The sequence below is a fragment of the Anopheles funestus genome, chromosome 2RL (assembly GCF_943734845.2).
Source record: "Anopheles funestus chromosome 2RL, idAnoFuneDA-416_04, whole genome shotgun sequence".
Taxonomy (NCBI): Eukaryota; Metazoa; Arthropoda; class Insecta; order Diptera; family Culicidae; genus Anopheles; species Anopheles funestus.
In genome coordinates, this window is record NC_064598.1 from 32,317,099 (window position 1) to 32,343,549 (window position 26,451).

General features: G+C 40.7%; 2 protein-coding genes across 15 annotated transcripts in view; one reads left to right on the forward strand and one right to left on the reverse strand.

Annotated features, from left to right (window-relative positions):
• The window catches only part of LOC125764280 (uncharacterized), a 153,973-nt gene that overhangs the window by 120,688 nt on the left and 6,834 nt on the right, over positions 1–26,451 (forward strand). For 12 of the 14 annotated variants that reach the window (XM_049428350.1, XM_049428355.1, XM_049428354.1 and 9 more), the window contains 7 exons: positions 10,601–12,132; positions 17,557–17,882; positions 21,297–21,448; positions 23,991–24,098; positions 25,096–25,222; positions 25,295–25,590; positions 25,662–25,914. In XM_049428350.1, the coding sequence (XP_049284307.1) occupies positions 10,812–12,132; positions 17,557–17,882; positions 21,297–21,448; positions 23,991–24,098; positions 25,096–25,222; positions 25,295–25,590; positions 25,662–25,914 (2,583 nt within the window). In that variant the 5' untranslated portion in view covers positions 10,601–10,811. Of the gene's footprint in view, positions 1–2,185; positions 2,590–10,600; positions 12,133–17,556; positions 17,883–21,296; positions 21,449–23,990; positions 24,099–25,095; positions 25,223–25,294; positions 25,591–25,661; positions 25,915–26,451 lie in introns of those variants that run through there. The other 2 variants (XM_049428358.1, XM_049428357.1) reach the window with 2 other exon arrangements.
• Positions 20,372–21,299, reverse strand: LOC125764374 (uncharacterized). The gene is made up of 2 exons (XM_049428542.1): positions 20,765–21,299; positions 20,372–20,666 (listed from the first exon to the last, which is right to left on the reverse strand). Exons 1-2 carry the CDS (start codon positions 20,916–20,918, stop codon positions 20,419–20,421), a joined length of 402 nt encoding a protein of 133 aa, XP_049284499.1. The 5' UTR covers positions 20,919–21,299; the 3' UTR covers positions 20,372–20,418.

Consider the following 26,451-nt stretch of genomic DNA (forward strand, 5'->3'; position numbering starts at 1 on the left):
AAAGCTCGAAAGTCATGATTTCTTTGTTCGAATGGTTTCGTTTTTATTTCGTATTTTTTTAATCAGTCAGTTTTGTTTAAACAACTGGTTAGAACAACAATTACAAGGATAATTTATAAAAGATTAAGGAAAAGATGCAATCTGCACTAATTTATTTAAAAGGTTCCTTTCTGGAAATGACCAGGTCAGGTACTATCATGGTGTAGCAGAAAAGTTTAATCAATTCCAAATTACACTCCCAAGTTTACTATGTAAAAAAAAACTCCACTATAATACCATTTAAAATTTCGTCTCAAAACTGTACAACCGAGAAAATCGACGCGACAATCATGTCGCACGATCGTTACGCAACAAATTACGCTGCCATCGAGCGGTTAGAATGACAACAATACATGTGCACAAGGAAAATACTTACACCACGTCGTTACACGATTCACGCCTGAACACCTGAAGGCGATGGTTCGAAACAACATATCGTCCCATATCCCGGCGGACGAGCAATTAATAATTGAGTGGACGATTATAGTTTACATTTTCGCACTAGCGCCACGTTGTGTCACGCGTTGTGCAAAGCGCGATATCAGATGACCCGAGCATTAATCGAACAGAACGGCCACGGCCGGCACGTAACGGTCACACCGTTACCGGTGAGCAGTTGAGTGACATCAAGGCGTCGAACCAGCTGCAAATAAACATTTATACGTTTCCAAAACTGGTGACCCTCTTTCGTGCTCGCTGCTTCCCAGTTGCTCGGCATGCCGCTTAATGACATTTTTTGACCAAATTGGAAAATGGCAAGAACAGTCAGCAAACGATGGACCCTGCAGTATACATGAAGTAGGGTAGTTAGGACAAAAGTATAACATTATTGGAAGATGATATTAGCGACAGTTAGGTAACTGTTTCGATTGTTTTAGAACAAAATGTATACTATTTTGTAATATGTATTACTTGTACATAAATAGTGTTTTATATTATTACATAATATGATAACATTAAATAAATATAATAATCAAAAGTTTTTTATTTATTCTTAACAGTAACATCTTATTAAGTGTAAGATATTTTTTTTCATCAATACAGTCTACCGTTCTACCTGAATAAAAGAAAATTTTTTTTCAACGCATTAGTACGAAAAAATGTAAATATATGCCAAAAAAATGCGAAATAAGTGAATTGACAAAAATAATACACACACCTAGGATGACGACAGTGTGGTGCGTCAAAGTTTGACAACCGTCCGCAAATCGGCCACCGTGTGGTCACCGTTCTTCACCAGTTCTATATTTGGACAGGTAAAAACCGATCACTAATGGTGGATCGTTAACGGGGCCAGAATTGGATACGGGTGCAGTTCGGATTAATGCTGATCACCGCAGTGTTAGTGTTATTGCTAGTCGAAACTTATTTACTTTGTCCAATTAACTGCCCAGTGACGTCCGTGCTCGAAGCTGTGCCGTATTGATCCTGCGGTGGAGGAGCAATTACATATAATCCACTAGCTCCCCCCTGGAGACATTAAAACATCCACACATCCGGCAAAGAAGTGCAACGGGGTTTGGGGCAACTCATCGTTAGCGAACTTTATTCATATTCGTACACACCGTCACAAGCACACAAACTGCCCCCATCCCGTTCAAGGACAACAAACAACCCCTGTGCAGGGTGGCTGAGGTAAAATCGAAATAGGTTTTACGCTTAATTGCGCTAACCGATTGTCCATAAATCGCCATGGTCCAGTTTGCATTCCACAAACCGCCCACCTTTTGTCATCTCTTCCAACGTTAAACCGACGTTGTTGAATGTGTTGCGCGGACGAGATAAGCTTCCCGGTGGTGTGGATTGTACGGATTTTCGGATACTTTAGCACAACGCCCATACCAAAAAAACCCGAAGGACGGTTGACATGTGCGTGCCTTTCGCACCGAACGGTGATGAAAATTTTCGGACCACTCACACCTTTTGGGTAAGGAGATTTTACGAGCGCAATTAGACGGTCGACCACCGGCGGCGATAAATTGTTGCACGTACATATTACTCGCATTATTGCCAGCCACTGGGCAAAAGGGTGTTTTGGTACCGTGTGGAAGCAGCCAACGACAATCTGCAACTGTCGGTGTTTGCCGTGGTTGATCGGGTTGAAATTACATCCCGGGTGGGGGGGGGGGGGGGGGCTGGAGTCAGGAGTGTCCAGGAAGCTGACTGGATGTAAATTTGCCCATCAAATCGCACACCGTCGGGCAGCAGTAGTCTTCTGCCAGGTGCGTTTAGGAAAGGGTGCGCGTAATTTACTGTGTAGCATTAGATAAAGATCGTTGAACGGTTGATATCTGCTGAAGGAGAGGAAATTTCCCGGAGAAAAAATTTGCGGTAGAAATATGTTTACACACTGTATTAAAGTATAACGAGCGTTAAAAGAATTAAGTTGTTATACAGTGAGAAGCTGAAGAAATAAAATGTGCCTCAAGATTGCTAACGGTTTATTGGTGGAAGTAGTGGAAAGTGAAGCCTTGTAAAACATGTGGTTGATCAAAACGATATATCTCAAGTCATGTTTTATATACCTAAGGTCGATTGTTTATGCCTTAGGTAAGTTCTATTGAATGTTATAGATAATTTTACGGAACATAAAACTACAACTGTAAAAATAAATTCTTTATTTCTTATCGTTAAGGTTTCTAAAATTAATTAACCAAATTATTGCCTTTTTTCAACTAAGCACATTAGAGATGACAATAACGGCTTTGTTAATAGAGTTGAAACAAAATAGTAGTTAAAAGGATTTGAATCTTTTATTCACTCTTTTGAGATTTATAAAAAAATAATACACTACACTAGTCTATTGACTACTCATTTGCTTTGTGTTTCAAATCTGTCAACAAGAGTTGGATAAAGTGTTAATCTATTTATATTTGAACCATTCTACTGAGTGATTACATATTGCATGAATATAAAATACGCGACCAGTCATATAAAAAGAATACCAATACGTTAGCGAATCACCAAAACATTGTTGTAGAATCGCGTGCCATTAATATGGAATCTCAGATTCGTACGATTGTTGGCGTTGTGTTCGTGTGATCCTCTGTTCGTTACAATGTTAATTTCAAAATTTTCAGCTCCAATTTGGTAAAAATTAAACTATTTGTGATTTATTCAAGTTTATAATAATTTGTAGTCCTTATTTTGAAAAACGTTTATTTAAAATTTCATTGAAACAATTATTTTATATCTCAACCCTTCAATTCTCGTATATGTAAACAGCATGCTCATTTGACATTCCATAGAAATGGCACACGATTCTATAACATTTTTTGCAGATTCACTAAAGTGTTGGGCGTTTCCACATCAATGGTCGGGTATTTAATATACGCTTGCACGATTCATTAAAGTGGGCTTTCCGCACCCTATCATTTGCATTGTACTGGTAAAGAATAAATTACGAATAAATCAATTGAAATAAATTACCTTTGCACGAAATTGAAGCCAATGAAAACTATAAATCATATGAAAACTATAATTTTCAATAGAGCGATTTAAATACAAATACAGAAGCGAAACCCTTTTACACACTCTTGTTGAGTGATAAAAACTCTTTGTGCTGAGTTGAAACCATACACTCACTTGCAGGATTTTATGCACTCATTTACTCTTACTCCATGTTCGCATTTTCTACTAGATAGAAAGTGTAAAATTATATTTAGAATGAAACAGGCAGAAATAGTACAACCACATTAATTAAAACATTCAAGTAATACAAAACAAAATGAAGACCCAAAAAAATCCAAAAATATACCTAAAGTCTATTAAAGCATCCAAAACAATGCCAAACCTGTTATGCATTGTTCTGTATAAGCGTATGCGGTTGCAAACTTCATTAGCGTGTTGGTTGGTTTTTTTTTCGTGTTAGATTTTTTTGCACTTTGCTACACCCATTTCCAACGCCAGTATATGATGCTTTCCATTGTGGTTGCCTGTGCAATGTGCCAGGCATTCCATCCTAAAGAATGCACAGGCGTAATACTAAGCCTTCCCCGCTTTTTCATCATCACCGTAGAATGCATTCGCTGTTTGTTCGTTACGTTCCACCTCTCACCATTTTGCGGAATATATGAAATATTTGTGTGGTGGAGTTCATTAATCTTACTCACAAGCATGCATACCTTTCACCTGCTGGTAATTCTTCTGTCGGTGCTATGCGAAATTATGAAATGTGGTGAACAATACTGCACGAAATTCATTTCATAATGGCTGCACGCTTTACTGCCCCGTGTAAGTAACGGTCATTATTGATTTTATACGATAAATACCATGCAACGGTCTCGGTATCTAATTTAATTTCATTAAAAAATACAATAAGTAGTTGGAAATGGTATGGATTAAATCATGCGTTATATTTTATTACATTAATTTTTTTTATAATTATTATGATGTTTTTGGAATTCTTAAGCTTCGATTAGTTGCATACTTGACATGGATAAATATTTTCTTTAAATTGCATTCAACGTCAATCACTGGATGTATGACAATTTATTGAAAAAATATACACAAAATTTTAAACAAGAAGCCTGTCTTAACCATCATTTACAAGATTTTTTTTAATGAGACTTACAAAAATAATTTGCTCTTCAATGGATGCTGCAAGCTTGCGAACGTAATTAATGTGTAATATTTTTAATTAGCAAATGTTAATATCACTGCACAACACGTTTTTGAATGAATTTTACAACTACGATAGAACTATTTAACTAAAACACTTGACTTATTAAAAGTTCTTATATCAAATGACGCTTGAAGTTATGCGTTTCAGAATGATACGATAAATTATCATATTTTTAATTAAATTTAAATAATCCCAGCACATTTCCTATGCGTTTATATGCGCATTTTGAACTATACATGATCTTTTTCACACCCAATACTTTGAAGAAAGCAATACACCACACAACCTCAACAGTCGAAAAGGTTTAATAAATTAAAGGTTGGTATTAAAGCGATTATTAAACATGATTCATCGTTAGCAACAAAAACACATTACATCACCATCACCAAAAAAATAAATCAACATACTGTTTATTGCCATCATCAGAATCGGAAAATCAGATTGCAAACCCGGATGTGCTTCACATTGTTGTCAGATTTTAATGAAACATTTTTCGATGCATTTAATTTTCACTGATAAGCGTTGCACTTTCATCGATTTGCCTTTTGTGCAATTACAATGACTGCACACGCACATGTCGTTGGAGATTATCTTTCTGAGTTCTGGAAATGATGTAATGTATGGATGAAACATTTCCCTATCGACTTGGTACAGCTAGTTGGCATTTTAAATTAAGTACAATTATGTTCAGTAATGTGTGAAACTGTCCACGGCGTTAAGAAAATCTTGCACATGTATAGCACCAGTGTCATTAATTTTCATCAATGCTCGTTAGAATCACAATGTTGCGTTCTAGAGATTACACAACAGGTTCGTGTCGTTCTGTTGCACGGTTGTAATCGATTAACGTAACTCCGGATCCTGGGTGAAACAGACCGGATCATCTGTCAAAATCGATAGTATTTGCTAGCAAACGGGAATCGAAACGGATCTGTTCGTTGATTGCACAATGCATAGTTAAAAGCTGGCCGGCCTATTCCTGACGTTTGTTGGGACTGAATGCGGAGATACACTAATTAGCACTAATGGTTATTCCGACTCGGTGGGTGATACGATTGACGTTTGTTGGACCGATGCCCTGCACCAAAGATCGTGCATAACATTGTTGCATCAAACGGGCCAAACAAAATCAATCAACTGTGCGCAACTGTGGTACATCGTCTGACCTTGATTTATGTTGAAAATAAGGGGGAAACGACCATAAGCCTGGCGACCTTTTACTAGAGATGATATTTACTGTAGATATTTTCTTCTTCGAAACAAACTGTAAACCATCTTCGCTACTTCACTTAATTACAGGTGGGCTGATAATTGTTTCGCCTGTGATAGTAAAACATATTTTTTTTATATATAACATACATCCCATCCAAGGTGATATGCCGATTATAGCGGTCTTTAAAGTGTTCGATATTATTTTTGGAGTAGTATTTGTCTTTTGCCTCAAAAAAGACTTCAGTTTTGGCGATCACCTCTTCATCCGACGAACATTTCTTCCCAGCGAGCATCCTTTTTGAGATCTGAGCAAAATCTAGTCGCTGGGAGTCAGCTCTGTTGAATACGATGGCTAGGGAAGCAATTCGTAGCCTTTTTTTTTTTTTTGCTCGGTTAGAACGGCCTGGCCGTATCAAGACTTATTTTACCACGTAGCAGGATAGTCAGTCCATGCTACGGGGGGACGGTCCGAATGGGATTTGAACCCGGTCCTGCCGTGTGGACGGGCGCCGTTTTTCACATGCACCACCGGGCCGCCCCTCGTAGCAATTCGTAGCCTAGTTGTCATTGTTTTCAATGATTTGTGGAACGGTCTTGATGAAACAAAACTTTGTTTTCTATAAATGTGGCCGTTTTTTAATGATTCCGTCCTTTAAACGCTTCAAGAACTTGATTTAATAGTCGCAGTTAATGGTCTTGGTCCTTTCTCAAAATAGTCGATGAAGATTATTCCTTGCGAATGCCAAAAAACTGATGCCATAACTTTGCCAGCAGATTGTTGCGTTTTCCCCCGTTCAGATTGTTGCGTTCCCCAGTCCACTCGGATGACTGTCTATTGGACTTTGGAGTGCAGTGGTGAAGCCAAGTCTCATCCATGGTAACATACCGACGCAAAAACTCGAATTTATTTCGCTCAAAACACTGCTCGGAATCATGAACTCGTTGTTGTTTTTGGTCAAATGTGACCTCACGCGGCACCCATTTTGCACAGAGTTTTCTCATATCCAAACACTCGCGAACGATATGTCCAACACGTGCCTTAGAAATCTTTAGGCTGTCTCAAACAACTTCACATTGGGGTTGCTTTTAATAATTTTGTGGTTTTTTTTTAATGTTTTCGTCTGTAATCACCTCTTTTGCATACCAATATAAATTTTAGCATACCAATATATGATGGTTGATTTTAGTCGAGTAGTGTCCTCTTCAAAAGCCAATTTTTGGCTTCGACTGTATTTTTTCCCTTCAAATAGTAATACTTTATCATCACGCGAAATACCTTCTTTTCTATTATTACTCAAAAACACAAAAGTTCCGTCACATAAAATGCTCTAGCTCACTAGGTTATTGTCCGAGTGATGTCAAATTGTGACAGAACTCGTTTCAAGGTTGGTACAAACTAAAAATGTTATGGATTTCAATCTACTAGCGCCTCTATCTACTAGCGGTCTCTATGTGTGAGACCAAACAATTATTCGCCGACCTGTTATGGCTCTTTAAATTGCGTTTTAGTCACCATAACTTACAAGTCTTTTGCCTCTAGAAATTCTTTTTTATTTACTAAAACATAACAAAAAGAAACTTTGCAGGTTGATCGAAAACGAAAAATTCTTCGTAAGGGAAAGAACAATAACAGCCATCAGGTAAAAGTGAAGGTTATGTTTACGATCCTTTTTTTTGCGAAGGATACACCCTAATTCATCCCAAAAAAAAAGTAGAAAACAGAGTGGTTGTTTCCCAAAATATATTTACCCGCCCGTTTGTTGCACGTATCGCTCCCAAAGCGGAAGGTTCCATCACAATCCAATTAAACTACCACACAATCAAATTGTGGCCTGTTGAAACATATCCCTTTTTTTATTTGGCGAAAGATCCGTTTTTGGACCAGCTACTTCGAGTGGTGAAGAAATGGTAACATTCACGTCCCAAAAGCTGTTCCAAAGCAAAATTCGTAGTACTTGAAAATCGAACAAAATGTTCCTAAATGAAGCACCAAGCTGCACCATGGCGGGTAAGTAAGCTCTATATAGAGCGAAAGTGAGATCGTGAGTCCGATCCCAAACAAAAAAAAAGGGAACAGAAAAAGTTTTAATCTAATTTTACACACATTTCCGAACCGATCGTTATCGGTTGGGCGAGCTCCATCCGGTCCATTCCGAGTATCACACATCTCTCAGTTTGTGTCATAATTGGGGAGAGGGTGGACATCATGCTTGCCATCAAATTTGCAACAGCGTATGAGGTGAAGAAAAAAAAGGCCCGGGAATATGATTGCTACCAATCTCGACCAGATAAACTCATTGTGATGTTGGGAGAGAAAAATTGATTAAAAAAAAGGGCGAAAAAAAAGGTCCACCAAAGGATGGCCATGATGGCGGTATAATATTGCTCGATTATTTATGAAGAACTTGACCCAACAAACTGAAGGACAAGACGCTATAATAGTACCATGCCGGCGTGGTTGGTGGAGCTCATAAAAATCGGTAACAATGGCAGCTACGGTCAACTTCAGCTGACCAGTTGCACTACTTTGCCAAGGTTAACAGTCCTTCAGGGTTAGGAAGAAAAGGAGCTCCCCATCACACACAGTTCGCAATCATCATCATGATTTGATGATGATTTCTTCATCAGAAGTGACAAGCGAAATAATTCTATCTCTTTTCAACCCGTAATACTGGGAAGGTCAGTTTAGAGTACGGTTCTTACAGGAAAAAGTTTCCCAATATCCTTCACTTTCACTCGTGTCTCGATACAAAGAGCTGGACTCTTCCATTCGAAACGTATTTTGTGTGCATGATGAACGTGTTGACCGACCTGACCTTTTGCTCTCTAATACCTCTCATCGTGTTCGTGCGGAAGGGCAAACTTACGGCAAACATCTTTGACCCTTTTTAAACATCATCCCCGAACCCATTTTGACACTTTCAGCTGTCAGAAATCAACCGATGGCAGTATTCTTTTAAGCAAAACCACATCCAATTCGGTATCATCCAAAATTAAAAAAAAAACGGGAATCGAAAAATAGAGATCAAACTTTCGAGGACACTTGAATTTCGCAATATATCGCAAAACGACCGCAACTGTGCTAGATGCCCCGAATCTCATTGTAAACTGTCAAAAACAGGCCCAACCACTTTGGCCCAATCCTTAGTTCCTACTTTTTGGCAACTCTAAAAAACTTAAGACGCTCTGCCGGGTTTCGTTTATCTAACTTTTTTCCCCGAACGGAAACCTCTGTTTTGTTTCGACTTGTTCCTGTGTATCTATTTTTTCTTCCTTTACTGGAGAAAAGTACAATATTCTGTTATTTGTAGGGGGCTGCAAATGCTGCCGTGGGATAGAATTCTGATGCTCGAATGTTAGACAGATGTGTTATCGCTTGTCGTTGATCCGGTGTTATTGTTGGCTGTCTCCCGAAACGTTACGGAACCGTGCATAATTTGATGTTGTGTTTGTGCTCTTTTGAATATTTCATGTGGTTCGGTTAGCACGCAATGTTAGCTAAACCGCACGAAAATATTTATTTTGCATTGCTGCTCTTGACATTGATGTGGTAAAATTGTTTATGAACTAGATGGTTAAGAAATGTGTTTGCTACAACAAAAAAATCTAATCTACGAACGTTACGTTACGAGAGAATACGTAAAAGTGTTAAATGATTTTTTTTTGTTCGCCATCTTGCGAACTCCATTTTGAGAGTTTGAGAATTTGGTATTACTCAGGACATTTAAAGCACTCAAATGAAATTAATTCAATAATTCTATTTTGAGTTCCGAAACGATCGTGTTGTTCCCCGAAAATGCGGCGGATGTCGCTCGGAAACAGTCCCTTTCAAAGAACAACAAAAAACTTTCCTGCTTTTATAAACCGTTTTCAGGATAGGACAAAATATGTTCCCTACCATAATGGCACATCTTGCCGAATGCTACATTATCTATTCCTTCCATCTTCCCGATCCTAGAGCGGGTTCTATTTTCATCAACTTACCGTTCAAATGTGAAATGTGATTTCAGGTCGGCCTTTCAGAGAATATGACCCAAAACGACACACGGCACGGCTTCTTAACAGCATTTCAGACAGGAACACGTACTTCTGAGGGGGAAGCTGATGGAGCAAAAAAAAATTATAATACCAATAAAGTGGAAAGATCAGCGCATATCCAATGTCAGTAGTGAAAAGTTTGTCTCATCTTCGGACCCAAAAACCCTTCTGCCGAAGTCTCCTTTTTAAGCAAGCGGACGCAAACATTTTGACACTTTTGACACATGTGATCCTTACCCTTTAACCCGTTCCCATCAAGTTAAAAGGATGAAAAGTCAATTAGTTTCATTCTGCAAATAAGGCGGAAGGTCGCTAAATGACTTTACGACGCAAAAGTAATGTTCAATAATGTTGATGAAGCTGATAAGCAATCGTGTTAAATTTCTGAATAATTACTCTAAAAAAGCAACAAGTAAGAGGAATCGTTTGCTTTACCGGAAGGATTATTAGCAAGTTTCTGAAAAGGGGTTGACGGATTTTCGAATGTTTTGACAGGAGTTTGGAATGGGAAAGATTTATTCCCTTTTTTGGGGGTAGAGAATTCTGTGCAATCATTTAGACATTAAAATAATGGGATTAGATGAGTTGAAATTACCAGAATGTAATACGTATTGTATATGTTTTATGTTAATTATATCAAATGTACATGATTGTAATTTTCGTCTTTTCTTTCAATATCCGTTACAGATCCCATCGGTCCAGACACCTGGGCTTTATATCGTCAAATGTACTGATACACAACACAAGTTTTAATGATTGCCTACGGTAATTCACTGTTACGAACGCTAACGGACAGTCGTAACGGACGGTGTCAAGCAAGCGGTCAACCGAACCGGACGGTAAAGAACATACGCAACCCTATTCCGCTGGTGGCAACGGACTTGTAACGAGCCCTCGAATGTACCACAAGGACGGAACCGTCGATGTGAAGCTATTAGCCGACCTTGGGTACATAGCCGACCGTCTTCGGAACCTGGAACAGAAGTGGGATTTGACAGAGCTGAAGGATTTGCACCGGCGCATCGTACTCAAGTTCGACGATCCACCGACGAGCGTGCTGCGACTACGCGAAACGCTCGCACACTCTCCGACAGTGCCACCGGGGTCTCCGGAGCAGCAGAAGCAAGACGTTTCAGTGAAAGAGGAAGATAAGACACCGTTGGTGATTGTTGCAGATGAACAAACTCCCAGCGTGGTAGTGGAGGAATGTCCTGAAGGTTCTGAAGCATCCAACGCATTTAACTGTGTTGAAGATGTTAAAGATACTGATCAAAGAATCGCCGGGGATGCTGGAAGTGTTGATGAAAAAGTACACAAACTAGACCAGCTAGAGGATCTAGTGATCGCTTTCTACCACAGCTGTGGTCGACGCCATTCCGGGTGTACGGTGGAATTGCCGGGCAGTGGGAAAGCTCGCGACGGTCCCGAACATAGCCGGGCGCGAACGAAACGTACCAAAAAGAAGCATTCGATCAGGAAAGTGGTAGATCCCGCATCGCCATCACATCACGATCAGCAGCAAAGGGAGCAACCGGATTCGGACCGTACTATGAACCAAGGCGCCGACCTGGACCAGGATCGGGACCATCGCGCACGAGTTGCACCATCGCCAGCATCGTACGATTCCGGTGCCGTTCCGTGCATCGAAACAAGTCAAACATCACAACCGTTGCGCTCGATCCACGGCCACGACAGCTCGTACGTGCCGGGTGTGCTCGATCGAGTGTCAACGCTCGACGACGAGGAAGATACGGTTACGCTGACGGCGGACACGAGCAGCGAATGCTGCAGCCAGCGAACTGTGGTAGCATTGGTGGGCGGTGGGCCATCTCCCGTACATGACCCGACCGAAACGGTCGCCGGCAGCGACACCACCACCGACGACGACAACGACGAAAACGCCGAGGACGGCGATACCGGTGGTTCCGGTGCGGATGCAAACGATGAAGCGGAACCGGGTGATACGTGCACGGGACGATCCGTGCTAGAGAAGGATTCGTCACCCTCGTCCCGGCGCTGCTCGCTCGGTGGTGAGTTCGAAACGGAGCAGAACCGACGCCTCCGACGTCGGCTGTCCGAGCTGACAAACAACTTCTGCACACCGAAGCAATTTCAGCAGCTGTGCGACAATCTCGACAGCATCACCGACAACGATCTGAAGCTGCTTATTAGGGAACTGAAGAGGAAGATCGAATTTGCCGAAAGGATGAACTGGCTGTGTAAGTAAACTTCAGTCACATTAACCGTAGCGAAATGATTGCCCGATTTGCCTGGACAGCTGGTGTGCTATTTTATCCAATCTATTGTTATGCTTCAAAAGACACACATACTCATCCTCCCGCTTAACGAACTTCGCACGAGTTAGATGATCCGTGATACGCACTAATTACCCGTTTGACCTAATTCGTTGAAATGCGATATTCATATCCTTATCTGCTTAATCATGGGCGTGTGCTAGGGTAAGCGAACCGTAAAGCGTTACAGGTAACACAGGATGGATAAGCCATCATCAACGGAACCAATTTTGGACAAGCCTAATCCTGACCAAACGGAAAAGGTAATTTGTTCTTTGATGGCTAATCATACGTGAAGCTGTCGCTTTACGGGTTACGATACACTCAAACACCATATTGGATATCGTGTGGGAAGTGGCAGGTCACTTAACTTACCAAAATTTCTCCTCTGCTAAAACATTTTGCCTTCATAATCCGTCTACGGAAGTTTTGATGAAGGTGTGGGCTACCAAATAATACACTAAAGCCGTTTGTACCTCCACGGTTTAGTGCACGTTTCGTACACGTTTTTAAAGACGAGTTTAACGATACAATCTAATGTGCTTTCTGCGTTGGAATAGGGCAAGAACAATGTAAAATCGCAATCGCGAAACAAGAGCTCGTAAACAGCGGCATAAAGCGGCATATTATGTATTGGGAAGCTCTCAAAAGGCAAGAAAAAGAGTATGTTAGAGTGAAAGAGAGAAAAGAATGGTTGGCATAAAAATGGAAGACTTTTCCAGTTTGAATGTTACCGTCGTGCGTAAGATCGCTCAACTTCAGGGAAGAAAATCGAGCTAAACAGGGGGAAGGATATTGAAAGCTTAGATTTATTTCTTTAGCTCTTGTACCGAAAGACTGTCCCTTTCCACCCGGGGGTGCTTAACTAGCAGACAGAAATCCATACAGAGCTCAAAATCAAATAAAATTACTTTATTGCTTGTACCGTAATTTGAAGAACGGTCAGCGGACGGTGGAAGTATCCAACAAGAAATAATACTGTTGCTCAATTTTCTCAAAACGTTTCTGGCCTCCCGAGTGTCGAACCATCGATAAACGATTAGACAAACGATTTGGATTTCATGGTAAATTTTGATCGAGAGGGGAATGTTACACACGGTAGCAAACCTTTTTCGCCTTGTTAATGGGTCATTTTGTGTTACTTCTTAATGCTGGAGCTAAATTCGGTTTTCCGTTGTGTACAACATTCGGTGACAAGGTCGGAACGATGTTGGTGCTTTTATTTCTTTTCTCGGAAATGAAAAGGTCATTTTTTTAATGCGTACAAAATGGTCTCTCGTGGAAACAGATGCCTGAAATGGTTATTTTAGCTAGATGCCTTATCAATCGATTCTGACGGGCAGAAGAAATTTTCATACAGCACCCCGTACAATGTTTCCAACCGCTTAATTTATAGTGATCTAAAAGCTTTAACACTAGAACTACCGGACTAGTCATTTTGACTGAAACGTTTCATTTTCATCACATTATTTTTTGGGGTTAAACAATCCTATTGGAGTTAAAACATGAATTTTACATATATATTCTATAGTAAAATCTCCAATAAACAACAAAATATACTTCAACTCAACGAAATTGTTTAAAAATTAACCACGAATGAAAAACGCTTAAAACGCTTGGCAGTTCTAGTGCTAAAGAGCATCATCTAAAAATAAACTTTAGTGTTAGAAGTACCATAACAATTGAAAACTCGTACAATTTAGTGTCATTTTAGTCAGTTGTAGACTTCCAGTTCTTGTTGATTTTTCAGTATTAAACATCACTGTTTTGACGTATATATTTTATATGTATTAAGAAACAAATTTAAGAGATAAAACGAAAAAAAGAACATTTCGGAATAAGGACCTTGCATAGTAAATTCTTACACCAATCCCACGTATTGTTGCAATCAATCTTATCTACAGCGAAGATAGGTTTAAGTATATCAGTAACCTTCAAGGCTCCAAAAACCCGAAGACCGAAAACGAAGCTTTGAACAGCAAATTTCACGGATAGGATACCTTCAGGTTGCGTAAACACTACCAACAAATTCAAACTGAAAAGTCCCTGCTTGCGCCAAATAGAGCCACCTGAGAGGAATTTAGATCGATATCCTTCTTCGGAATGGTATAAAAGGATAATTGGTTGCAAAAGCTAACGGGGTTACATTTCATCCACTTTTCATTCGAACAACCCGTACCTTTTTTTTGTGTTTCATTTTGTTTTTTTTTTCCACAAGATGGTAACACAATAGAAAACACTTTCTGAACGGTCGGCTCGTTGATCTATCTGCGAATGATGATGCGATCACAAACGGATTGCGTTGGTGTGTGGTACGACCCCATTGAAGATTGATGGTTTGACAGTTGAAGCTGGTAGAAAACGTTTTTCAGTAACGAAATAAAGAACCATTCGTGTGAGTGATAAGGAAAATTGTTCGAAAGCGGGTCCGTTGCAGATATGTGAACAAATAGAGAGCTACGATGTTCATTATTAACATCATCGCTGTAAATTTGATATAGAATAACTGATGACCGCGAATGACCGTTGAGGGCAACAAACGTGGGAAAAAAGCGCGTTTCATTTTCCACCATTTTATTCCTTTACAATCAAAAAACAAAGAAAGGAAAATGTATCAAACGCAAGCACACACAGACATTCCAAACCGATCCCCCCCATCGGTACTAATGATCCCGCATCGTAATGGGGCAATGCTTTGCGTTTCTGTGCCTGTTTCACCTCATTAAAATGTATTTGTTTTTCAGATCAATTTTGCTAAGGTCTTTGCTTTTTACGCGCTGACGGTAGACGGCGACGTGGTGTGGCTTCATTAAATTGTGCGCCACAATATGGTGCGTATCCATCATCTTCTCCGGTTTCGCGAACATTACGGGTAATGATGATCCTGTTCGCCCAAAAAAACGTGATTCGATAATTTATCCCTATCAATTATGTCATTACGGGGCGTAACGACTTAATTTTCCCCATAAGGGCCATAAGGAAATGGAAGAGAATCAGCTATGTTGGCCGTGTACAGGGTAATGCGACGCAAGCATGTATTACATTAATCACAGTAATTTATTTGGGATTTGTTGAGGTTTTTGAGGTGAAGACAAGAGGAAAAACTTATAATCGGTGAGGACAAAAAGAATATTTGTTGTATATATTTTTTTTTTTTCAGAACATCAGTATTTCCCCCCCCCTATTTTCCTTCTTCTTCTTGCTGAGATTGTTGGTGTATTTGTGAAGATATCAATTACCATATTCTCAAGCTTTTCCGGAATCCCGTGATATCTAAGTTTTGAAATAAATCTTTTGGATTATTTCGTTTCATTTATTATGGAACTATTTGTTATACTTCATATTTAATAAAATTTCGTTGTAATTACAGTACTTTTTTATTCTCTTTAAATTTAAATTTCAAGTAATTTTACCTTCTGAATTCTAAACATATATTCATTTATGTTTACAACTATTTGTCTGTATTTGTAACACAAATATGGTTAGCGCATATCCATTTCAAAATATATTAAATAGCGAGTGCTCAGTCTACAATCAAGGTTTTTTTATGCTCGTAAAAATATCCAAACATTTTAAATATTGATATTTATAAACAGAACCATCCTTCTGTTTGATGAATTAATTTCAAGTGCACATTTTTGGGCTCAATAAACTTTTAGTCCTACGGTTGACTCAATTTTTCCCAGCAAACAGAATAGAAATATTTATTCCCGACTGTTGGTTTTGTATTCTACGATCGAATCTCCGGAATGGTAGAATTTCATTTCTAGTTTTATTATTCCAAAAATCCTTCTGCATGCTCAAACTATTCTTCGATTGTAGGCCAATAGGGATGAAATTTTTCATGGAGCCTGCCATTTTTTTTATTACGCCTTTGTTCATTATTCCCTTTTCCTTACCCGTACACGGTTGCATCGAAGCGTGTAGAGGATATTCGATTTTTGTGATCTCCCGCTGGATACTCTGGGAATTTTCACCCTTAAAATGGTCGATGCCGATAGCCAGGAATGTTTTTGCTCTATTTTTCTTTTTATTAAATACCAGCTTTGCTTCTATTGTTTCATTCTTTTGCCTATCTCCTATACTCGAATTTCGAATCCTATACTCGACAGCCCACATGGACCGTTGGTATGTTGCGATCGATTTTTGTATACCAATTTTCTCCAAGGGATTGTTGATGTGTTTTTGTAGCTTGTGTATGTGTCTGTCTGCATGGGGTTCATTCGATACGGTTGTATTGTTGTTCATTGTCATCGAATCACTTCTGAGCTAACTTTTCCTTCAAGGGTGTACCGTGCCCGGAATCGGACCAACATCAATATTCAATCATTGTGCGCACATGAAACGTGTATTAACGATCAGCAACTCATTCATTGCAACCATTGGCCCAGCTCCCTGCTACAGTTTGATGAAGTTCTTCGTCCCGTACGAGAAGCATCTTTTTGTTCCGTAAAAGAAGGTGTGGGGAAACTAACAAACAATGAACATGTATCCCTTTTGTTAGTGCTTGTCTATCGGTCTTCGGGTGTATGTTCTTTCGCACGGGTATCGGGGTCCTCGTCGTTCGGACACTGGTAGAAGAAAATTGGTTCAAAAGGATCATTTGCAATATCTACCCCCACCTGGCCTAGGTGCACAATACATTGCAAAGATTGAAGGAAAAAGGGGAAAACTCATCAATTGATTCATTGGCATGGGTCTGGTTGGTAGCATTGTACTGTGTGGAATTTTTGTTTTTTACCCAACAAGCAACTCTACTGAATTGTTGCCAAACATTTCATTCGCTTCGATACATTTTTGTTAATAAATTTTTAAATGTACTGAAAAAATACAGTAAAAAATTTTTCTTAAAGAAGATTGAAAAATTCCTCAAACTGATTGCAAACTGTTTGCAATCATAAGCTCAATTTGGCAGATTTTTCCAGCACGTTGTAAAGATCACAGGTTCGCTACGTATTTTATCCTCTGTTTTTCATGTCGGTTTGTTGCTTTTCCAAGAGCAAAACATGTTAAAAGCTACTCCACTTAAGCGATAAATAGCATGTTTTACAGAACTCCCAGTAAAATTTGCATCCCATCTCCGTCTTCCATCTTCCGTCAACCAACTTCACGTGCTATTAAATTAATTTTCCAACTAAAACCATTCATATTACAGCTCCCGTTGCAGCTCCAGCCCGAGAAAACATTAAGCATTAAAGGAAAAGTACCATCTGTACGACGTTGCAGATTTCTCACTCTTTTCATCCTTCGAACGCTGACTATTTTTAACGTTATTTTCCCACCGATCTGGTTGTTTACGACAAGCATTTTGAAAAGTAGTGCCCATTTTCGTTACCCTTTTCGCTTCAGGTCTGTCGAGTAGACCGCGCGGTCCACCGCATCGGAAAACTAGCCTACCAAAGCATACGGACGTGAAGAAGCGCTTTCTGGAAACGTGCGACACGACGCTATCGGATGAGGTGAAGGCCGCCCTCCGGCTGCCAGCGTTCGATTCGTACGAATGGGAAGACTGGGACGTGATCCACCTGATGCAGACGATGTTTGTCGAGCTGAATTTGCTGGAAAAGTTTAACATACCGATCGAGACGCTGCGCGAGTGGCTGTACGAGGTGTACAAGCACTACAACGATGTACCGTTTCACAACTATCGGCACTGCTTCTGTGTCGCCCAGATGGTAAGTATTGTGCTATGGAAGCATATGTTGCCTCCATCCCGTAAGTATGTAGCGCGTTTCGCTGGAAAAGCTATCGTATCATTATGCATTTTCTTGGAAATTTCATTCCATTGGAATAATTTGCCAGGAATGAACGAGTGGATGGTAATATGCTTTTTCCGAGATGGGGCTTACCGATGATGGATACTGTGTACTATATTCAACTGTTTGATTGGCTTATAACCTTTAAGTACACAATGTGGGTTTTTTACCATAAATTTCTTCTGGTACTTAAGAAACAACTCCAACAAGAAACAAACCCAGAGCTAAATATTTTTTTATTTAACTCAAATTTAAGGAATAATTATGTGAAGTTGCCTTCTATTGGACATAAGGAAAAAATGCATAAAAAAAAACATCTCGGAAAAACATCCTTCCGTGCCGGTGAAACTACATCCATCCTATTAACTCTCCAGTGGCAACGAGAGTCTGCAAGAATTTGAGATCCCGTCACCTATTAGCTGCATCACAGACGGTTCCAACCTGACGAACGAAGCATTACTACCGTGAAAACGAAGCACACTTCTGAGAAAAGTGTGCTAATAATTGCATACCATCGCTAACCGGCGGGGGAAAAAGATAATCGTTCTCCTTTGGCAGCTTCGTGTCTGACACATTTGAAATCCTTGCACAACAACTTCCGTGGTACGCGCAAGCGGAATAAGTTTCAGGTGGCAATCTAATCGGAAAACGATTTTTCCCACCTAGTACATGCCACGTTGCGCTGCATTTTCCGCTGCCGCACCGTGCGAGAGGTCACCGTTTAATTAGCGTGCAAAAAAGCTGACGTCAGACGTCGGTTTTCCTTGTTGCAGCGATGGGAAAAGCTTTCCGTGTACCATTTCCCATTTTTGCCATTTTCTGCCTTGACACTGTGTAGAAGTGTGGTTCGGTGTGGTTCGGTATGCAGTTGTTACAACTGCGTCCCAAATGTGGTTGCATAATGCATCGTCACGTTGCAGGACCAGCAGCATAACAATGGAGGAAAAATGACATCCATCAGTTTCACTTGATCGCTCAATCCATCAAACCATCAGCAGAGCAGAGTTCTTTTGTAGGAGTGATGGAGTAGACGTGTTTTTTTACTTTTCTTTTGCAGTGCGGGTAGTTACTTTCGGTCGATTAGCACATTTGTGCTTGGTAGGAAGAGCACCACGTGCATGGGGTTTTTTGGGGGTTATGAATGAGTGAAGGAACTGTTGGGATGTCACATATTTCCGTTACACACCTCTTTCTACCCCATTGCTGTGTATTGACACATTGTCAGATGGTGATGAATAGATGTAAATAAATTGACATCCTTCCGGTTGCCGACGTGTGCCCGAGGTGTGAAGATATTGGAGAAATGCTTTCATACTCCAACATACAACCAGCGAAGATGAAATAGACTTATGATAGATAAAAACACATTTGAATATGAACGTCTTCGGACAACAAAAGAAAAAGAGTAAAACTTTACGTCGAACATAAGAATAAAAATCGGAAAATGCATCGAGGATGGGATATTATCATAAATTCATTCCGTCTCTAGGTACACCTAGAAGCATGATTGTGTTCAGGTTAGTGAAAGGAAACGTATGAAACGTTTCTTATCGGTGCACTACCATTAACGATGTGGAATAAAATGGAATGTATGGGTTTTTATTGTCCTCACCAGTCATCAAAGTTGTCCGTCAGCCATGATGCGCTTGGTTTGTTAGCATTCTCGAACGCATCCTGAGTGCATAACGAAAAGAACATTAGGAATCGTTATGCAGGACATGGTGAAAATATTCCATTTGTGCACCAAACGGTCGCATATCGGGTGCCGTCGTCCTACCAGTCGCATCCATTCATCAGTGATGCTGGAATTGTAGCGTATTGGGACGACTTTGCATCACAACTTCCATCAGGCACCTATGCGCGCTTCAAACTACCTTCTAATGTTAAACGCATACAAACACACGACAACAGTGTGGAAGGTAAATCGACTTTGACTAATGTACGCAATGGTGCAGGAGATTACTATACCCCCCGCCGGCTAGTGTTCCGGTGAAATGATGAAATATTACAACACTCTGTACCACTAAATCATTTCCTCTAATTATAGCACGAGCAGGTTAAGCTAGATCCTCACATAGTGCGAACATCCGTGGTGCATGGAAACGAAATTTATAGTACAACATTACGCATCGGTAATTGTGACCTGCCGTATGGGACAGTAAGATAGAATCTGTGCGGGGTTTAAAATGACAGTATCATACATTACACCGTACATCTAATTATTTCTGTTTTGTGTACATTCCTCCAGTAATATTTCACTCTAAATCTCAATCAGCCTAATGGATTCTCGTCTTATAAATCCTATACCCATACTTCTACACCCTTTTACACCCATAATAGAAATGTTCTTTCACTAGAAGATCAAAAACTCTCAAACTACATACAGTTGTGCAAAGGTAGCTATCTCTTATTGCCACTACTGGAACTACACGGTGCCCAATGCTGTCACCATTATCTACACATCCTCCTGGATGGTTTCGTCCGATTCCTTTGTCTCTTCTTCCATGCTGAAACCGCCAGAATTAACTGCTTCACTGACGCACGAATTGTCCCAAGCATCGGAACCATCTGCTTCGGTAGAACTTGTGGTCACCTCCAGGCTACCGTCCTCAACCTCTGCGAGCCGCCGCAAGTATGCCATCTCGCTCCAAGTTAATGGTCCAACGGCAAGCCTTTGGTCAAAGTATGGAACTGGTAAATGAGCTGTAATAGATTGGAAAATATGCATCAAAATGTTATATGCTATATAGGAACTCTATCAAATGCACTCTTGACGCTGGTCCAAAGACACAATCACACACCTGCTGAAACGCCCGGCAATAGTAGCAACAGTGTCGTGGCACCGACAAGCACAAGAAAAATCAGTTTCAAATCTTGCTTCATTCTCTTCACAGCCCAACCGATGGTTACGATTTCCCTTAGGTGTCTGATGAGCAATTGCTTGGTTGTTGCCATTTTTATATGCGCTTCAAGTGAAGTTCTTATCGAAATGGACGGGAAGATGGCTCCCACTAGACCACCGGACCGATTATCATTTCCTGCGATTGTGTGGCATAAATTGGCCCACAGTGTGATTCGGGTGATTTCCCAAAGTAATCAAGCACACAGTACAATCACCTAGTGGTTATCGACAATCACTACACACACACACACACACACACACACACACACACACACACACATTACCGAAGCTTCCGACGGTGATTTGATATCTCAGAAGCATGTTTACTTTATTGCAGGATAATTCCGTCCATGAAAACTCAATTTTCTACACTATGCTAACCACATTCCAGTTCGCGTTGTTGATGTTTTCCTTCGATTCCTCCATTTCAGATGTACGCCATCGCATGGCACACGAATCTGGTGCAGCGGCTAGGAGAGCTGGAGGTGTTGGTGTTGCTGGTGTCCTGCATCTGTCACGATTTGGACCATCCCGGTTACAACAATATCTATCAGATTAATGCACGAACCGAGCTGGCGTTGAGGTATGTGGAAAACGGACAACATCACTGCACTATGGCTAACGATCATCCAATTGTCACAATACGGTTCTAATACGTCTTTGAATAGAGCTAATTAGGTGGCGCCAGCCATGGCTACACGCGTCCCTTTTTCACTTGGGGAGATGTAATGAATATTTGGAAGCATTTCTCCAAAAACACGTCACTGCGCGGTAAACATGTGTCGTGTTTGGCACTTGAAAAGGGCGTCAATGAGCTTCACCGAAGGACCTGGTCTGGTTAGAAGCGTCAATCATCATGTCAACTGTTTCCACTATATTGCTACTTATGGAATCAACCTCCAGTTTGTAGACCGTGGGATGTTTTCAAGCATATTCCCACTGAAGAATATTTTGTTTAAATCCCAAAAGAGAACTAAACAAAAAAGCCTTGTTAACCTTGTCGAGAGTTTAAAACCTTGCCTACACTGTATACCTCGCCCACGAAACGAGAACGCTTGATTTAAGTTTCGGCAAATTTGCGACGCGTGGCAGAGACGTGCCTGTATGAAAAACTTTGCGACCGTCAAACAAAGTACGGTCGGTGGTCAGTGCGAGAAAATACTTGTGAAAGTATTTTCCGCGGTCGAAAGTTTTGCGTTATTGGTGTGCTAACACGAAACGCCTAAACGGGTGGGGAAACAAAGTGGCCTAACGCTGTTACACGGTAGAGTTGAAATTTTCCTACCAATTTGAAACTTACTTCCATTAGCTAATGAAGCTACCGATCTTGGAGTGGCATCGTTATCCAAGATCGAACAAACAACAAACAAATGGCTTTGGGCCGTTTGCAATGTGCAAGGCTGTTGGTAAATTTCACAAAAAAAAACATTGAAAACGGAATACAAAATTGGGCACGTGATATTTATCGGCCATTAACATCAAACGGAGTTCCGTTCGTTGATTAAGATGTAATACATCTAAAAGCAGCTTTTTTTTATTAAATCTTTTTACGGATGAGTTTACCTTCTCTGTATGCCGATATCAAGACAGTTTCAATCTTTTACTCAATTTTCGACTGTTTGTGGTCAGATTAAATGGTTAACCTTTCGTTTCTATTAGCACTATACGATTAGAATGTTTTATTATAATAGCATTTGTTTGGTTCGTTGATTTTATTTATCCATTGATGGATAACTAGTAAGAGGTAATACATTACATAGTTTTTTTTTAAGTTTAACTAGAAAAGCCGAAGGCATTTCAGAGATGAACAAGATTTTGCAGAAATAAATCTGCAATCTTTCACATGTTCTGGATTTTGCTCAAAGTAATCCTTACGCTTTTTCAAATTTGAGGTTCTGAAAGCTTTTCTTATGTATGAATGTAACTTCCGTATTACGATATTTCAAAACAAGTTAGGAATGTCTCCAAGTCTCAATAATCAATTCATGTCCTATTATGTTATTATTATAAATATACATAACTTGGAAATAAGTGGCCGATCAACCTCCTTGGAGGTCTTGTGTGAAATGTTTGTTGGGGCATTCTGAACTCTTTCGGAAATGGCCTGATGGTACAGTGGTAATGCACCAGATTTTCGCACGACATGGTCCAACAACAAAAATGTAACTCAAAAGCACGTCTACGTCTGATAAAGGCAAGGCAAGGAATTTTAGCAATGACCGTCAAATCCCGAAAGAATGTCGTGTCCGATACAAGACGATATATGATTTTATAACAGTTTTGAAATGCTTCAATTTGTCACATGTTTTCCAGTAAATTTAATAAAAAATGTTGGGGCTCTAAATGGTCGAATATTCTGCCAATCGGTTCCATTCGCCCCTACTTTTAAAGGCATAAATTTTTTATTTTAACAAGTAAAATACAATTAATTATCGTCAAAAATCTACAACTAGTAAATAAGTCAAAAATTTATTAACAAAACGAACGATTCTATTAGGAGAGACAAATAAACCTAGAGTTAGATTGACGTAAAACAATCATAACGAGAATATGAAACGTACGCACAGCGACCCAACCAAAACCAACAGTATGGTTAGCTGCATCAGCATCCGTCCAGCTGATCCGCATAAGCTTACCGAAATTCTACAGCAAACCATGTCCGGCATACCATGGCCTGCAAAAAACGGATACAGAACAGGGGAACGGAGTTTGTTGACTGCACAAATTGATAGAACCATTTGTTTGTCCAATTGAAGCGCCATACGCTTCAATGCTCGCATGCTCACTGTATGTGCCCACACACAAATCTAGATTGGTTAGGGGGAATGTGCATTTGTACGGCAAAAAGAAGCTTCCAGATCGTTGAGCTTTGATTTTCCATTGCCCATTTGTCGTGGGCCAGTTGGAAAAGAACCCAGTGGGAAAGGAATAGATTATACGATACCAATAAAGCTCCCATTTCGAGTATCAGATGTCGGTGATGCCCGGCTCCTCTATAGGATTCGTGGCATAACGCAACACTGTCCAGGATTGACTCCAGCACACTCGGATAGTTACAAAATTGCTCGATTTATTTTTTACGCCCCTAACAACGATACCATTCCCATTTCATTCCGTCTCCACAGGTACAATGACATTTCACCGCTGGAAAACCATCACTGCTCGATCGCGTTTCGATTGCTGGAGCACCCGGAATGCAACATATTTCGCAACATGAGCAAGGACATGTACAAGTAAGTGGAAAAAAACGAACGAAAAAATGGACATGTTATAGTGAAATGTTCCATCAGACGAATTGATATCAGCAAAAGATAGTTTAGAAATTGGTCTGTTATTAGTGTTGATGCGATAAAGTTGAAACTGAAACTGCTTGTAGTTTGGTGATCAATTTATCGTTGCTCTTTATTAAATGACTTCGGCACCCTATTTTACGGACAATTTCACTCTGCGCTTACTCCGCAAATACCGTAAAGGTGAACCTTTTCTACGCTGAAAGCTCTTCGCTAGAAAGATGTATTTAATTACGACCTAATTGACGACCTCCAGTGTACACGGGGTCAACGCGAAACGCGCACTACACTACTGCGTGGTCTATTATTCGTCCAACAACCTGTTGCCCATCGTACCACACTTGTGTTCCATCCGGATTTCTTCCCGGGCGAAATGCACCAACGAAGAAGACATCGGTGCATCTAATTGGTATGACATCTAATGATGATTAATGTATGGCGTCTTCGATGGAAACGCACTCCCAACGTTACACGACATGCCCCCAAGATGTGAGAAACCGGATCTATGCTTTCGTATACGCTATAGCACTGAAGTACCGGGAGCTGAGTAATTGAAAGTGAGATTGAACTCAACCTAGCGGCGATCGACAACACCTTCATCAGCTTATAACCACACGAGCCGCTCATTAACGCGAGCAGGTACGGCGCTGGGAGGAAGTTACCAGAGTAAGGTGCCAGTAATTGAGCTACCCGTAGGTGCCATTGGCGCTTGTAAATCGTTTCCAATCGGCGAAGGCTAAATGGCGCCAATCTGGAAAGGAGACAGAGAAATCGACGCAGGTTGGGCACGTGTGCGGCAGTAATTTTCATTTCAACTTCATCGTGACGAGTGCTAGTTTAGTATTTCTCCATTCTGTTTCCCTCTCTCCCTCACACACACACATACTCACATTGCTGATAATATTTCTAATTATTGGCATGTTTTACCTATTGTTTGCAGGGATGTACGCGAGGGAATTATCCGGTGCATATTGGCCACCGATATGGCCCGACATAACGAAATCCTTACGCAATTTCAAGAGGCTACACCCGAATTCGACTACAGCAACAAGGTTCATACGAATTTGGTAAATATTTTTACTACAAAAGAATACTGTTGAAGCCTGTTAATCTCTAATTATTTCATCGTTTTTTTGTAGCTCTGCATGGTATTGATCAAGGTGGCGGATATTTCGAACGAAGCGCGACCGATGGATGTTGCAGAACCATGGGTTGATCGACTGTTGCAAGAATTCTTCGCACAGAGCGCAGCGGAAAAGTCCGAAGGTCTACCAGTGACACCCTTTATGGATCCGGACAAAGTGTCTAAACCCGGCAGCCAGGTCCGGTTCATCGGTCTCGTACTGTTGCCCTTATTCGAAGCCCTTGGTGAACTGTTGCCGGAACTAACAGATCTTATCATCACTCCGGTGAAGGTCGCGCTCGATTACTATCGGTACGTTATGATAAAGTTTTTTTTTTGTTTCAATTGTCTGCCAAATTTGCTAACTTCACTTGCTTTTGCAGACGCCTGAACGATGCTGCGAACAAGACACGGCGATCGATCGCCGAAGCGGAAGCCGCTTCGTCCGAGAGTGGTGGCTCACCGCAACTGCCACGGTCCCAGTCCGGCATCAGTGTTAAATCGCGACGTAGTATTCCCTCGCAAAAATCCGCATCTCGCACGTCTGTTGATGAGCCTATTTTAATTGCAGCCGAACTGCACGATCTACCGGAGGGCAGCGAAAGTGGTGACTCCGAGACGGCCACCGAAGTCGACGTAAGTGGGGCCGCTGTGCCCAGACTGTGCGCACTCCCGAAGGGGGGTCCCGAGATCGATTCACCCGGTGCTAGTTCTAGTGTAGCAATCTATTAAACGCTAGCGATCCATTCTGCGTTATTAGAAAGCAAAAAAAAAGTTTTCGAGTTTTCCTGGCTAGTATCGGCCATGTCGAAACTTTTTACGCACGTTCCGTAGAAATTTGTACATCGCATTGCGACACATGCGACTTTGATGCATATTGCTTTGTGTTTAAAAAAAAGACTGGAACACGCATAACAAATTCAACTCGCTACACATTAAACTCAGCAGGACTGATCTCATGATTGAGCTAGTGCGAGTGCTAAACCGTCATCATTAATAGTCCAACACGCAGTAGAAACGATTGCTTTCGTTCGTAATAACAATGTTTTTCTTTCTCCCCCTTTTCCCGATGGCAACAACTCTTCCCTCTTCGATCAATCTTCGATTCGATGTGTCTGTGTGTGTGCGCGCACCCATCGACAACAATGCAACTCACCTGATCCCGTCACAACT